This window comes from Acinonyx jubatus, chromosome F2 (assembly GCF_027475565.1).
Source record: "Acinonyx jubatus isolate Ajub_Pintada_27869175 chromosome F2, VMU_Ajub_asm_v1.0, whole genome shotgun sequence".
NCBI classification, from domain to species: domain Eukaryota; kingdom Metazoa; phylum Chordata; class Mammalia; order Carnivora; family Felidae; genus Acinonyx; species Acinonyx jubatus.
This window is the reverse complement of record NC_069394.1, coordinates 1,674,142-1,688,036: the sequence shown is the minus strand read 5'-3', so window position 1 is coordinate 1,688,036 and position 13,895 is coordinate 1,674,142. Positions and strand designations below refer to the sequence as shown.

General features: G+C 64.5%; 1 protein-coding gene and 1 long non-coding RNA gene across 3 annotated transcripts; both read right to left on the bottom strand.

Annotated features, from left to right (window-relative positions):
• Positions 1 to 422: 422 nt before the first annotated feature.
• LOC113600534 (uncharacterized) lies at positions 423 to 2,878 on the bottom strand. The gene is made up of 2 exons (XR_003421519.2): positions 2,409 to 2,878; positions 423 to 1,961 (listed from the first exon to the last, which is right to left on the bottom strand). It is a non-coding gene; the product is annotated as an uncharacterized LOC113600534 (long non-coding RNA).
• A 5,226-nt stretch (positions 2,879 to 8,104) lies between these two features.
• JRK (Jrk helix-turn-helix protein) lies at positions 8,105 to 13,305 on the bottom strand. Of its 2 annotated transcripts, none has more exons than XM_027063757.2 (2): positions 13,157 to 13,305; positions 8,105 to 11,288 (listed from the first exon to the last, which is right to left on the bottom strand). In XM_027063757.2, the coding sequence occupies exon 2, from the start codon at positions 10,850 to 10,852 to the stop codon at positions 9,227 to 9,229; it is 1,626 nt and encodes a 541-aa protein (XP_026919558.2). In that variant the 5' UTR covers positions 10,853 to 11,288; positions 13,157 to 13,305; the 3' UTR covers positions 8,105 to 9,226. The 2 variants fall into 2 exon arrangements, with proteins under 2 accessions (XP_026919558.2, XP_053064117.1); XM_053208142.1 differs by lacking the exon at positions 13,157 to 13,305 and adding an exon at positions 11,661 to 11,808.
• Between the last annotated feature and the right edge of the window lie 590 nt (positions 13,306 to 13,895).

Here is a 13,895-nt window from a genome sequence, read left to right as displayed (position 1 = left end):
CGCCCGACTGGGCCGGGAGGGAGGACACGGCTCCCGGAGCCCTGCCTCCCAGGGCCTCTTTCTGCGCTACCAGGGGTGGGGCAGGAGGGGCGTCTGACCTCCCAGCCCCTCCCGGTTTTTCCGGGGCCTAGACTGCCCACAGTAGGTGCTCAGTAAACGTTTGCTGACAGAAGGACTGAACAAAAGACTCCCAGTGCTTCCCCACCGCCCCAGCCCTCTGCCCTCTGGCCGGTCCCTCCTGCGAGCTCAGCCACGTGCCCCCGTCTCTCCCAGGCTTGCCTCCCTGGGAAAACAGTGGCACCGAAATCCCGACTCGGTTTCTACTCTGCTCCCCACCCCTCCTGACCCAGGGACCTCCCCCCCCCCCCCCCCCAGTGCTGCCCAGCGGCGCCCAGAGTAGGGACAGAAAACGTGAATACTGATGAGAGAGAAGCCCGTAACAATTTATTACCTGGCAGACGGCAGGCTGGAGAAGACAATTTGATGGTCTTTGATGGAGGTCAAGAAACAGGAAGCCTGTTTTATTAACTTAATTGTTTCAGTGGCAGTAAAACAGGCGCGGGCGCGTGAATCTCCCGTCCTTCCGGAGGTGGCGGGTGGGGGGCCGGCAATTCTCTTTGCAGGGCAGCCGGGGGTGGGGGCAGCTCTCTTTCCAGGCCAGCATCCTCCACGCAGTCAAAAGCCTGTGGGCGGGCCAGGGCGGAGGGTCCTGCACAGGGCACGGCTGGCCCAGCCCGGGAGGCCACAGGGTCAGCACCTCCGAGGGCGCAGGGCTGGTGGGGTGGGGGTGGGGGAACGAACCGAACCCCCAGCACGTTCCCCGCAGTCCCGGGCTCCTCCCTCTGATACCTCCCCCCACCTGGAGCCCTGGCCCCACTCTGTTGTCTTAATATCTGTTTAATTAAATAATGAGGTACAGTGAGAGCCCATGACCTCATTTTTGGAGCCACAAATAAGAGATTTATGGGTGCCCTCGTTAGAGCTGCTGGCAACAGGCATCTTCCTGAGCTAAGAGGAAGCCTCACACTCTGGGCTCACAGAAAAAAAGCCGTTTATTAAAATTATTGCCCCATAGAAGGGGCAGAATGGCGTATTCGAGTGGGAAGCAGGAGCATGCTGTGGTGGGCTTGCCAGAGGAGTGGGAGGCGGCCCCAGGGACCCACCAGCCTCGGCCGCCACGGCCCCTCAACCAGCCTCCTGCCGGGGAGACCAGAGCTCCCCCAAAGACTGCGTGTCTCGCCATCTTTGTCACCCCCCTCCCCGTGTCCGGCCAGGACCCCCACCCCTGCCCCCTGCAGCAGCGGGGCCCAAAGCAGAAAGCGGGACAGGGATGTGGCTGGCAGGGAAGGGGGAGGGGGAAGGGAAAGTGCCAGCCCACAACGACCAGGTGAGGGGGGCACTGACCCGGGGCCGACCAGTGGGCCGCCCCCACATGCCCGTCTCCAGACTGGACTCCCCTCCTCCCGGCGGCCGAGTCCCTGCTGTGCAGATCAGGTCCCTCGAAATAGGTCTCGAAGTGTATCCGCCTCCCTCCCCAGCCACCTCAGTGTCACCACACACAGCACCTCCTCCACTGGCTTGGGGGCCACAGGGGCCCCCTCACTGGTGGGGGCTCACACTGACTTTGGGGGTCACGTGCTCAAAAGTCCCCTGCAGCCTCCCCGACGGGGTCTATGAGCCACTGTACCCTTCTGGACCAGCTGCAAACAGTGCTGGCCTCGGGCCCCCAGAGCAGCTGATGCGCCCACGGCAACACCACGCACCGGGCCCGCCCAGCCCAGCGAGCCCACGGTTCACGTTTCAAGGTGGACCTCGTGACAATGGTTCTCAACACACGGGCCAGGCCGAGGCTTGCCTCCGTAGCGTGAGATGGCCTGTGTGCTTGACCGGGGGTGGGGCATCACGTGAAGAGAGGGCCTCCGCGGGGTGTCCCCAGGAAATGTACTGTCCAAACTCAGACCCTGGAGAGTGAAGGGGTGTTACCGACGATTATACCCAGACAACAGGTGCCTACCAGCTCCACCCCTGGCAAACCAGGACATGGGGTCCCCTAAGGGCCCAGAAGCCTCTGAGGTGGAGGAGAGAGCCCCTCGCTGCCCGGGGCCGGCCGGAGAGGTGCTGACCCAGGAAAGCAGCAGGCGGGCTGTAGCCAGACAGGGCCACCGCCTGGCCCACCTGGTAGCTGTCCAGACGAGGGGACTGGCCCCAGCTGGGTAACCTCCTGACAAATGACAACAGCACAGTCCACCCCCTTTACTTCTCCCCTTAGCCCCCAGCCCATCACCTGTCTGCACTGGAGGGGGAGGGGGTCTGGCAGGCCCCAGACCTCTTCTCATTTCCAACAGAACCTAAGGACCAGAGAAGGCCATGTCCGTCTCGGGTGGCCGAGCCCAGACCATTGGCCCTACTGTGGGGCTTCTCCCGAGCAGGCAGCCTGGTGACCTCCGTGCTCTGATGTCCAGTTCTGGGGGGGCCACGTCCACACAGGGGCCCTACATCAGTAGGTGGTCCCACAGTCACATTCCCGAGGGCCTTGCCTTCCTGCCCAGGCTCCCTCTTGTCCATCCGAGGGTCCCTCAGTCAACTCAACTCAGGTCCCTAGGGTATCCAAAATCTCCCCCGAGATTCTGCCTCTCCCAGAGATCCTGCTGCGGATCCGAGGTTCTCGGTCATCAGGAGTCACGGCCTGAAACAGTGAAGGGGTGCCACCTGCCCCTGGACAAGGAGAGCTGCAGCACGGGGGACGGGGGCTCCCTGGCCGGCTGCCCTGGTGGGGGGGTGGGGCGAGGAAGGAGCCCAGACAGATGCCAGAGCAGTACTGGGAAGGGCAGGGTGGGAGGCAGCCCGTGACCCCACCCGCTGGGCCCCAAGGGTCCTGCCCTGCCACTTCACCCCACAGGGCACTGCTCCCAACTTCAGCGGGAGAACTCCACACCCTCCCGGGCCCCAGTCCTACGCCTGCCGCTTCCACGAAGCCCTCTCTGTTCTCCAGGCTGCTTTCCCACAGGCCTCTCCTGCACCCCAATCCCCGCTCCGAGGCTGAGCACCCCCTGCCTCGGGCGACACCGCGAGCTCTCTGAGCCCTCATCCCGATCACCTCTGTCCCAGCGGCCAGGCAGCCCCCAGGACCCGAAGAGCCTCGATAAAGACCCGAGAAATGAGTACGTGACCCACATCCTCAGCTACAGGCGCTGGGAGAGCCACCGTTGCTCACTCTGGGCACGTGAGACTGTCCTAGGCCCCGCTGGCTCCCAAGTCCATATTGGCTCTGTGATGCTGCCCGTCTTCTCTGCCGGGCGGTTGGCTGGGTCCCTAAACCTCGTCTGGCTCTTAGCTGTGCCCACTCGGCGTCTGCTCCTCGGATCCGGCTCCCTCTCCCTCCTGCCACCCCGTGGGTCTCTGGGACTGGAGGGTGGGGTGCACGCACAGCCCTGGGGACTGGGTGGCCAGAGCCACACCTCCTGTCCTGTGGCTCCTAGCCAAGAACTTTCTTGGTTACGAGAACAGCTGCCACCCCCCCCCCCCCCCGCCTCCCTGAATATTCCTGTGCCAGGCCCACATGGCATCCAGTAAGGAGAAGCTTGTCCCGGCCTCCCGGAAGTCCCCGGTCCAGATGGATAGGCACAGGTGTAGATATCCAGGACCCCAGTCCTCGAGCAGGGAGCACACCCAGCGTCAGGCTGGAGAGCAGGGACTGGCCGGGGGAGGAGGCAATCGGCCCCTCCGGGGTCCTGCAGCACCGCGGGGAGCCACCCCACCCCGCGCCCCCTGCCCTGAAGCGCCCTTCCCGGTGCTCCGTGGGAGACCTCTCATCTTGCTCCGCGTGCCTGACCCCCTGGAAACTGCTGGGGTGGGACAGAGGGGCACAGGTGGTGGGGGGCGCTGTCTGCGGAGGTGAGGACTTGGGCCCCCGCTGGGACAGGTGGCGGTAAGCGCACGCTGCCCCGTGTGGGTGCCTGCAGAACAGCAGCCTGTCTCACTCCATCACGAGATGCGCTTCGTCGCCAAAACGTAGAGCACATTCTCTAAGGCAAGTTTACCGACAAAGGTCAATTTTAAATAAATCAGCGTGCCTGGAGGCTCCGTGCGGCCTGAGATGGCAGTGGCGGCACGGCGTCCTTCCTGGCTCCCAGAGGGACAAGCGGCCAGGAGCACAGCAGCGCTGGCCCTTGAGGCCACAAGCACGGCCGCGGCTGGCGCACTCCGGGGCCCCCCTCTGCGGGATGACGGGTTCCAGGGGCCGCAGCAAGACCTCTGCCATGGCGCGGACCAGCTCAGGGCCTCGACCCCTGCTCTGCACAACGGGGACCACGCTGTCACCTCAGCCAGGGCCAGGGAGGCTGGAAGGTCCCGCTGCTGAGGGTCCCAGGCCTCCCGGTCCCTCCAGCCCTCATCTGCTGCTTTTATGTTTTCTTCTAACGTAGCACTTTAATTCCTGTGATGCATCTGTCGCTACTTTTGAGTTACCTCCTGGGCAGCCGCTCTCAGGCCGGCCAGAACGGACTTCGGATGTGCCCTCGCTCACTTCCTGCTGGAGACGGCAGCCCCACACCCCTTCCCGGTGTGACCATGAGACACAGCACACTGTAAACGCGATGAACTCAACGACACGGGGCCAAGACGCCCACCTTGTGCAATGGCATGCCTTTTAGAGAAGCTGCCAGAGGAAAGGATAGCGGGGGGGGGGGGGGGCACCCCAACCGCAGAGATGCCCGAGGGTCAACTGGACACAGTGTCCTAGGTCTCCCATCAGAACAGAACTGTCTTCCCCAAGCTTCTTTTTGTTCTGAGTGGATTTGAACTACTGTCGGGGTCACTTGCTTTGAGCCTGAGGAACTTCAGTGTTTCTCGGAAGGTGGGTCCACTGGTACCAAACCCTCTCGGGTTTTGTGTATCTGTAAACGTCGTTCTCTCTCTTTATTCGGAAAGACAGTTTTGGTGGACGCAGGAGTCTTGGCTGTGGGTTCTCTTCGAGCACTCGGACGATGCCGTCCCTGCGCCTGGGGTCAGCTGCCAGCCTCGTGGGGCGCTCTCGTGGCCAGGGAGGGCTTTCCCGGACTCTGGATCGTAGCACTGGTCCCACTGGAGCTCACCGAGCCGGCTGGACTTGTCGGTGGACGTTTCCTGATAAATCTGGGGATTTTCAGCCACTGTTTCTTTGCGTATTCTTTCCCTTCTGTCTCCTGCCCTCCCCGTCCTGTGGCTCCGACGATGCACTTGGGTGTCCCTGTTTCTCCGAGACTGTTTGCTCCTTTCCCGTCACTGTCTTTGCGTTGTGTGATCCGTGGGTCTCTAGGTCAAGATCATGGATCTTCTGCCAGCTCATGGCTACCGTTGAGCCCCTCTAGTGAACCTTGCATCGTGGTTGCTGTATTTCACAACTCGAGAATTCCCACTTGGTTCAGTTAATTCTGATCTTTTCATTGGTTCCATTAGTTGCGTCGCTGTGACGGCACCTTCCTTCACTACTTTCCCTTCCCTGTTTGAAGCTGGTTTTCTTTCCTCTGACTGTATCTACGGCGGCCACTTTCAAGTCTCCTCTGCTCAATCTAACTCACACGCTGCCAGTTCTGTGGCCTTTGTTTCCTGGGGTCTGGGCCACATGCGCTGTTTCCTTGCACGTCCAGGTAGGAGACTCGTCGTTTTAGGTAATGTGCTGCAGCAGTTCTGGGCATGGGCCACCCAGGCCAGATCGTGTTAGCAGTCCCATCTCGGGGGCGGTGGGGCGGCCTCCCCCAACAGCTTCTGCTCCAGCCTCCCACTGCTGGCCAGGGGCGCAGCCCTGGGCTCGCCCGCAGTCACCCTGGGAGGACGGAGGCTCTGGCTGTCTTCCCTGCCCCTGAACTCCTCTCCCTGCCGGCCGAGTGCTCTGCTGTCTTTCTTACTGACACCCTGGGCATAAACGGCTTCCCTGACTAACCCAGCCAAATTTGGCTCCTTTGGAAGAACAGCTCCTGAGATCGGTGTCTGACATTCTCCCTGGCCAGCCTACAGTTCAGCCTGTGTCCCCAAGTCGATCCACCGCTCCTCCCACGTGCTGTTCTCTGCGAGCTCCACTTTCCACAAGCACCCTTGAACCTCACCCTCTGTGCAAACGCAGTCAGTCCTTTTGTGGAAGGCCTGGGCCCCGGGGGTGGGTGGGTGGGGACAGCAATTTCAGTCCTCTGGGCCTGCTGCAGTGCGGGGTCCCCGCCCCACGAGTGGAGGCCCACACACTGCCCGCCCCCTTCCTCCACACCCCGGGCCCTCCATGGCCTTGGGGAGCAGGGCCGAGGCCCAGAGTGGGTGCTGGGGTGGGGGTGGGGGTGAGGAGACCTGGCCCCGGCTTTCCCGGGCTGCTCCCCAGCGTGGGCCCTCGCGTCCTCCACAACTGCAGGCCCAGATGTCCCTGGGACCCGGCCCAAGGGACGGGAGCAGAAGGGATGTGTGCCAGCTGAGGGAATTCTTGGAGGAGGTGCTACACTTCCTGCTCCCGGTGGCTGGAAGAAGACACCAGGATGGGGACTGGAAGGCCAGTCTTGACGTGGAGCGGGAGCCACATGTGACAAATGGCAGAGGAGCCTGGCTGCACGCACACGGCCGCCTCACTGCCCTGGATCCCCCTCCTGGACTTGCTGGGCCGAAGCAGGCAGGACCTCTGTTCTCTTTACCGCCCTCATGGACCCCCTAACACCCCCACCGAGCCACCTTCCGCCCCTCACCTGTGTTCCGGCCTCCCCAACTTCCGGCCCTTCTCGGGAAACCTGTGCTCTCTGAAGGCAGGACAGGGGCCCTGTCTGATCACCCGCCGGCCCCAGGCTGAGCACGACGCCCAGCACAGGGCGGGCACTTAACACACATCACGCCTGCGAACGAACCGTCCGCATGCTCCCACGCCAGGAGAGCCCGCCACAGCTGGCACCCGGGGCACCTCCTCCCCAGAGATGCTCAGGCGGGCCCTCGGAGGCAGCATGGGTGGGTCCTGTTCGCCCCAAATTCTGCTTCCCCTGCGGCACGGGCTGCCAGGAAAGAACCCAGTCTGCCTCTCTGCGTACCCCCGCCTCCAACCCCTATCCCTCCAGAACCACGTCTGACTGCCGTGGCCCCGGGCTGCCTTCTGGCCCAGGTGGGACTAAGCAGAAGAGGTGCAGGCTGGGCCAGAAGGACAAGATGGCCAGGGCTCGCAGGGACAGGGAGCCCAGGCTTCCTGCCTCAGCAGCAACTGGGGGGGGGAAGGAAGGGGGGACTGGTTCTACCCTGTTCCAATTTCACATCCAGTCTCACAGGGTTCCACCCGGCAATGTTTGGGAAAAAAGATTCTGAGGCTAAAACGTTCTGACCACCGAGCCCGAAGCTGGGCAAGGAGGGATGGGCAAGCAGCTGGGAGGGCCCTCGGAGGACAGGTGGGCGTGGAGGCCTGTGCGAGCCCTTGCACGTGGCCATGTACCTCGGTCTGCGGTCCAGGGAAGCTTGCTCGCCAGAGGCCTGCCTGTCCTGTTCCGCCCAGAACCTCCGAGCAGCGCGGCACCGTGGCTGGTTCTGGAAGGAGCGCCTGGAGGACAGACACCCCCCCCCCCCCCAAAGGCCATCTGGTGACGAGCATTTATCGTTAGGTTCCAAAACGGCCAGGACGGGGCAGGTGGTGAGGGCGCTGAGAGAATCCATGGCCTGGGGTCTAGGGTCTGACGGGGACAAGGCATCCACAGGGGACCTAGGAGGCGGCCAGGAACCCCATCTGCTCTCCCCTCCCTCACGACACCGCCCAGCACAGTCGAGAACCACGCCGGGCTGTGCGGGGAGAGCTTCTCAGGACGTCCGTCCGCCTCTCCGCTGCCCATCGCCACCGCCGAGGGCAGCGCTCCGGTGACTCCCGACACCGAACTTCCCTCCAGGCCGCAGGCAGCTGCGATTCGACAGCAGTGGCCCCAACACACACGAAGGAGAGGACGCGACAGCGACACAGCCCTGCCTGGAGCCATCCGGCCCTAGGACTCGGCGACGAGACTCTTAAAAAGGCCCGTGCTTAGTTCACTATCTTCACACGTGCACAGAAAGCACGCACGGCCCACGTGCTGCCCCACAGCAGCAGCAGCCGTCTCCCGTGTTCAGAAAGACGTGAAAGCACCGTTCCCGCGGCTCCCGGAGGGACACACGGCAAACGGAGGAAGGAAAACGTCACGCCAGCTCGGCCACCAGGCCGTGAATCCAGGGGCACGGAGGTGAGAGGACACGTGGGGAGGGGAGCACGGCCGGCAAGGGGCCGCAGCGGTGCCGGCGAGGCCGGAAGCATCCGGGAGACACGGGAGGGACCGCGTCTTCCCACGGCCAGGTGGTGCCGCCGGCTCCTGCCCGCACGCGGCACAGAGGTGGGAAGGGCCGACCGCAGGAGTTCAAGCATCGCTAGAAACCTAAGCAGCTCGTTCCAGCGCCGGGTCGCGTGTGCGCAAACCTCAGCCTCATTTCCGAGCGCCTCCTCAAGATTCGTCAGCGTGAAGGCGGGAAGCGCAGAATCCCCGGGAGCGAATGGTGAACTTGGAGCCCGGACACCAGGCCTGCCGGCAGTGCACCACGGGCCCCTCGGGGCAGCGGGCAGCCCGGGGCGACGGTCCTGCCTGCGCTGTGGGAAGTGACTCTGTCACGCCAGCGCAGCGTGCGGCCCCCACGCCCTGGGGTCCCAGGAGGAACGCGCGGGAGGCCGGGGCGGCTGAGTGAGCCCGCGACTGAAGTAGGGACACGCGAACAGGGTGACGACGTGTGCCTTCGAAGCCGCAGGCGAGGGCTCTGCCGACTCACGGTCAGAAGCGGAGTCCCAGCCGTCGCGCCCACCTGACGCAGGGATGGCGGCCACACGGCAGACCCGGGCCCGAGGGGACGGAGGGGCAGGCCGTGGGTGACGCTGACCCGGTCCAGTGGCCGCAGGTACTGCCATTGCTTGGCCCAAGGACCGGCTTTTCTCCTCCCGGACGGACAGACGTCTCCACCCGCACACACAGCAGGGCTCAGCCAGCGCGCACGAGGCCAGAGTCCGCCCGGCACGGTCCTGGGCTCCGGTCACAGGATGTTCCGCTAGACTTTCGGTCTGGCGGACCCTTCCAGAAAGGGCTCCTCACGTTCACGCGCCAGAAAACACGACAGGCCCGCGACGAACCAGAACACGCGGCATGGGCCGCCCCAAGTCGCCGAGACCCCACACCGGGCGCCCAGCCTCCTGGGCGAGCTCTGCCCGGCTCTACAGCGCCCCCAGCCATCAGTCCTCGGCCGCCGCGGACGAGCAGGGCAGAGGGGAGAGCTCCTGGGGGGCCTCGAGCTTGACCGCGGCCCTGAGGGCCACGCGCCGCCCCTTCGCCTGCCGCTGCCTCGCGAACACCGAGCGCAGCGCGCGCAGCTGCCCCACCTCCTGCGCCGTGAAGCAGGGCTGTCCCTCGGCGAAGCGGACGACAGAGTCAAAGGCCGAGGCCGCCTGCTCCCAGGCCGCCTCGTCGCCATCCTTCTCCACCTGCTCTGGGCCCCCCGCGGACGGGGCCAGGCCCTCCCCGGCCTCGCATCCCAGCCCGTCTCCCTCGGCGGCCGCGCCCCGGTGAAGCCGGCTGCCGGGGCGGGCCGGGGCCTCTCTCCCGAGCTCCGGGATGTGCGCGAAAGTTTGGTCGTGAGGCTTCGTTTGGAGACGCTCCGGCTCCTCCTCAGAAGACGAGCCTTCGGCGAACGTGACCGCGGGCCACAGCTTCCTCCAGGCCCGGCTGAAGACGTGGCGGGGCACCGCGCTCCAGGCGCAGGCCACGCTGACGATGGCATCGTTCATGCTGTAACGGGGGTGACGGCCCTGCAGCGTGGCGGGGGGGTTGATGAAATTCCTCAGGAAATCTCTCCGAATGCCCTGGTCCATGGGCTGGATGGAGGAGGTGGCGCCCGCGGGCAGGAAGACGGTGAGGACGTTGTCGGAAACCAGCTGGGACTCCCGCGGGCGCGCCCGGGCGCCGTCCAGCAGGAGGATGGCCTTGCCGTCCTCGGGCAGGCCCACCGCTCGGAAGTGCTCCCTCACCGAGGGAACAAAGATGTGATGGAACCAGTCGGAAAAGATCTCCTTGTCCACCCAGGCGTTGCCCTGGGCCTTGTACGCCACCGGCAGGTGCTGGATGCCCCGGAAGGCCCTGGGGCCGCCGCGCTTCCCGATCACCAGGGGTTTGATCTTGTGCGAGCCGGTGGCGTTGGCGCACATGAGGACGGTCAGCCTGTCCTTGTTCTGCTTGACGCCGGGCGCCGTCCCGCCTTCCGGGCTGGCAGTCGGCAGGCACCGCCAGAGAAGGCCGGTCTCGTCAGCGTTGTATACCTGCTCCGGGGACAGGCCGTGCTCGGCGGTCAGGCTCCGGAAAAAGCCACAGAACTGCTCTGCCGCCCGGTGGTCGGCCGCTTGCTTTTCGCCGGACGCGTCCAGCTTCTTAATGCCGTGCCTGGCCTTGAAACGCCACAGCCACCCGCCAGAGAACACGCAGGGCTCCGTCAGGCGCATCTGCTCGTAGAAGTCCTTGGCCTTCTCGATGAGCATGGGGCCCGACACGGGCACGCCCTCGGCGCGCTTCCCCAGGAACCACTCGTACAGGACGCGGTCCAGGTGCTCCAGCTTGGGCGTGTGCAGGGTGCGCCGCTGCTCCAGGGCCTTGTTGGAATCCGAGTTGGCAAAGAACCGAAGCAGCTGCGCCTTGTGGGCCTTGATGTCGTACAGGGTGGACATGCCCACGTTGTACTCCTGCATCAGGACCTTCCTGCTCTCCCCCTTCTCCAGGCGCGTGCAGATGTCGATCTTCTCCTTCAGGGTCAGCACCACCCTCTTGCGCTTCTGCCCCGGGCTCCTGCCGGCAGCCTGCCTGGAGGCCATGCGGAGGCTGGCCTGTCCCCGGTGGGTGGGGACACACTGGCCCGGGGCCTGGCGGACTTCTTGCCTCTCCCGCCCCTTTCCTCTGCTCCGCCCCTGCCTGCCCCGTCCCTCTGACCAGGGGCCACCGTGAGCCTCCGCGGCTCCTCTGTTCCTCCCTGCGGCGTCAGCGGCGCCTCGGCTTCCGGGCTCCTAGCGACGCTGGCGGCTCCCGGTGCTCTCCGCAGGAGACGACCGGTGTCACGACACCCCTACTCATCCACACTGTTGGAACCTCTGGCCTTCTCTCAGGGGGACAACGGCAGCCCCTCCCTTCAAACATGGACCACAGAGTAGAGGGGTCCTGGGAGCCGGTTTCTGGTTAATCGAGGCTGCACCGCCTGTGCTGGGGACACCCCTCTGGGCTCACGGCATGGTCCCACATGCCTCGCTTTAGGAACTGGAAAGCAGAACAAGGGGAGAAAGAACGTCACTGACCACGCGCCTGGGCCACCCGCACACATGCCCCCGTTAGTTTAGACCCGCTGGGAAGCTGCAGCGGAAACCAAAGTGTGGTACGGGAGACCAGCACATGAGCTGGCCCGGGTGGCGTGGCACCGGGAAGGCCGCCCCGCCGGGTGCGCTGGCTCTTCCCAGCCCTACCAAGTGACAAGTGACCTCTCGGCCATCACAGCTCCTTCAGGCCAGACAGCTCCACTCTTTCCTAACATCTGCCCAAACACCCCAGCCCTCCCTGCCTCGCGGAGCAGACTTGCGGGGCGGAGCAGAGGCATCCCTGCTGGACCCTTCGAGATTACCCACCACACTTCACCTGCGAAGACACTGACATTCGTCAGCCTGCGAGGAGTAGAGAGCTGGTGCCCTGATACCGACCGGCCCGCCAGCCGTGCAGTGTCTGCCGGGAGGGTCCCCTCACTTCCTTCATGACTTGGTCATGTGGCCCTCACTCCCCTCCCCAGCTCGCTGTCCCGCGACGAAAGACAGGCAGTACTCACCACGGGCTTCTAGCAACTCCCCACCCCACCTCTCACCCAAGCCCTTATTTGGGCCGTGTCTTCCCACAGATATGCAGACCGTGAGGCCAAAGACTAGCCTATGCGGAACATAAAAACATAGCCCTTTGAGCTCAAACTCTAGGCACATCACCAGCCAGCTCTGGGTGTGTCCCTTCCCCCTTCTGGGTCAGTCTCCTGGTCTGCAAAGTGAGGGTGCTGCTCCTTTACGGATCCTACCTATATCCTACTTACTGGGAATGACAGTGTGAGAGCGGATTGCTTGGACCTAGACCGGGGGAAGTAAAAGGCCACCACCCACCCCTAAGAGAGTTCCATATGACAGCACCCCAGGAAGGAGGGGCCTGGAACCTGACAGGAACTAACTCTAAGCACAGCAGGGAGAAGAGGGGGGCGGGGGAGGAGGAGGAGGAGGAGGAGGAGCTGGGACTGTGGAAAAGGCCTCCTGGTGGAGGCTCAGCGCCTGAAATGGGGCCATTAAGGACGTTTCCTGTTGTGCACATGCAGGTGTGTGCAGAGTAACATAAGGTAGCTGAGAACACTGTGGACCAGCCTGCGAGGCAAAACTCCCTTTACAACTGAAAGGCAGATACTCCGATATTCTGAAACAACTTCTCAAACCAAAGGGTAACCTAATACGGAGAGAATGGGGTGGGGTGAGGGTGTAGCCTTGTGAATTCAAAGTAAGCACACGAACGTGCACGTAAACATCTTATCCTCCTGTGCCCAAAGGATAGAGAAGAAGCTGGGGAGAGGGCATAAGGGGCCAGAGACGGGACCGCGGGGCGGGGGGGAGGACCTGTCCTTAGAAAAGAGCCGCAGAGATTCAGGAGAAAAAGCGAGCAACCGCCTTCCCCTGGGAGCAGCCGTAGCGTGCAGGGGCAGGAAGGGCCGGGACCGCAGAAACGCGGCGCGCGGCGCGGGGTTGGGGCGGGGGGGTCTGCGCGGCGCAGCGGCCACACCCGGGGCGCCCGCGGGAACCCGGAGCCGAGGGGCAGTCGGGTTTGAGGACACGCCGGCTTTGAGAGCGTCTCTCTCCCGGGACCACGTTTGGGGTGGAAGCTCAGTCCCGGGCACGGGAACAACCCAAAGAGGGAAAACCGAAAAAAAGTGCAAGTCTGCGCCGGGGGGCGGGGCGCCCGTGGCCGATGCTTTCCTCGAGCGGGGTCCCCGGGGGTCTGCGAGGGGCGGCCCCGCGGCGGGGCTGGGACGGGAGGAGCCTCCGCCCGGGGAGCACGGACTGCGCGGCGCCCCCACCCACCTACCGGCCCCCCGGCCCCCAGGTCCCGCTCACCTGCAAACCCGGGCTGCCGCCACCGCCGGAAGTGCCGCCTCTCCCCGCGCCGCCGGTCCGCGCCTGGCCGCCTTCCCCCAGCCACTTCCGGGACGCTCTAGGCAGCCTGGAGGACTGACTGGGCCTCTCGCTGGCCTTGCGGGCCGGTGCGGAGCCGGTGGGTGGGGCGCGGGGCGGCCTCTCCCTGTGCACCCGTGGGGCGGGCGCAGGGGCGTCGGAGGCTCGAGTTTCGCGCGAGTGGAGCCCTGCGCGGAAGGACGTGGGGGCCCTTGCAGTCCCGGCCAGGGTTGGCAGGAGGACGGTGACGCAGCCCCCCTCCCTCGGTGAAATCCAGGGGCCAGCGCGGTTTCCTTCCCGCTCGGCCTCTTGCTGAGCTGGCGCCTCATCCGCACCTAATTTGCAGGGGTTGCGTGTTGATGTTTGAGACTTTAGAGCTGATGAGACTCACACTTGACCTGATGCAGTCAGAGGAGTTGAGACTTTGGGGGGCCCTTGGGATGGGGTGAATGTGCTCTGCGTGCGGGACAAATGTGAACCTTTGGGGACCAGAGGGCAGCCGTGGCGGCTGAATAAAGCACCGCCCCAGCCACCACCACCCCCACCGCCGCCCCTTGCCCCACACTCTCATCCCCCACCCCATGAGCACGTGACCTCAGGGGCTTTGCTTCTGTGATTAAGATTCTTGAGATGGGGAGATTATCCTGATTATCACAGGGACAGGGGTGGGGGACTGGGGGGG

Excerpts from the sequence above, each read along its gene's own strand:
- JRK (XM_027063757.2), bottom strand. The coding sequence starts at position 10,852 with ATGGCCTCCAGGCAGGCTGCCGGCAGGAGCCCGGGGCAGAAGCGCAAG.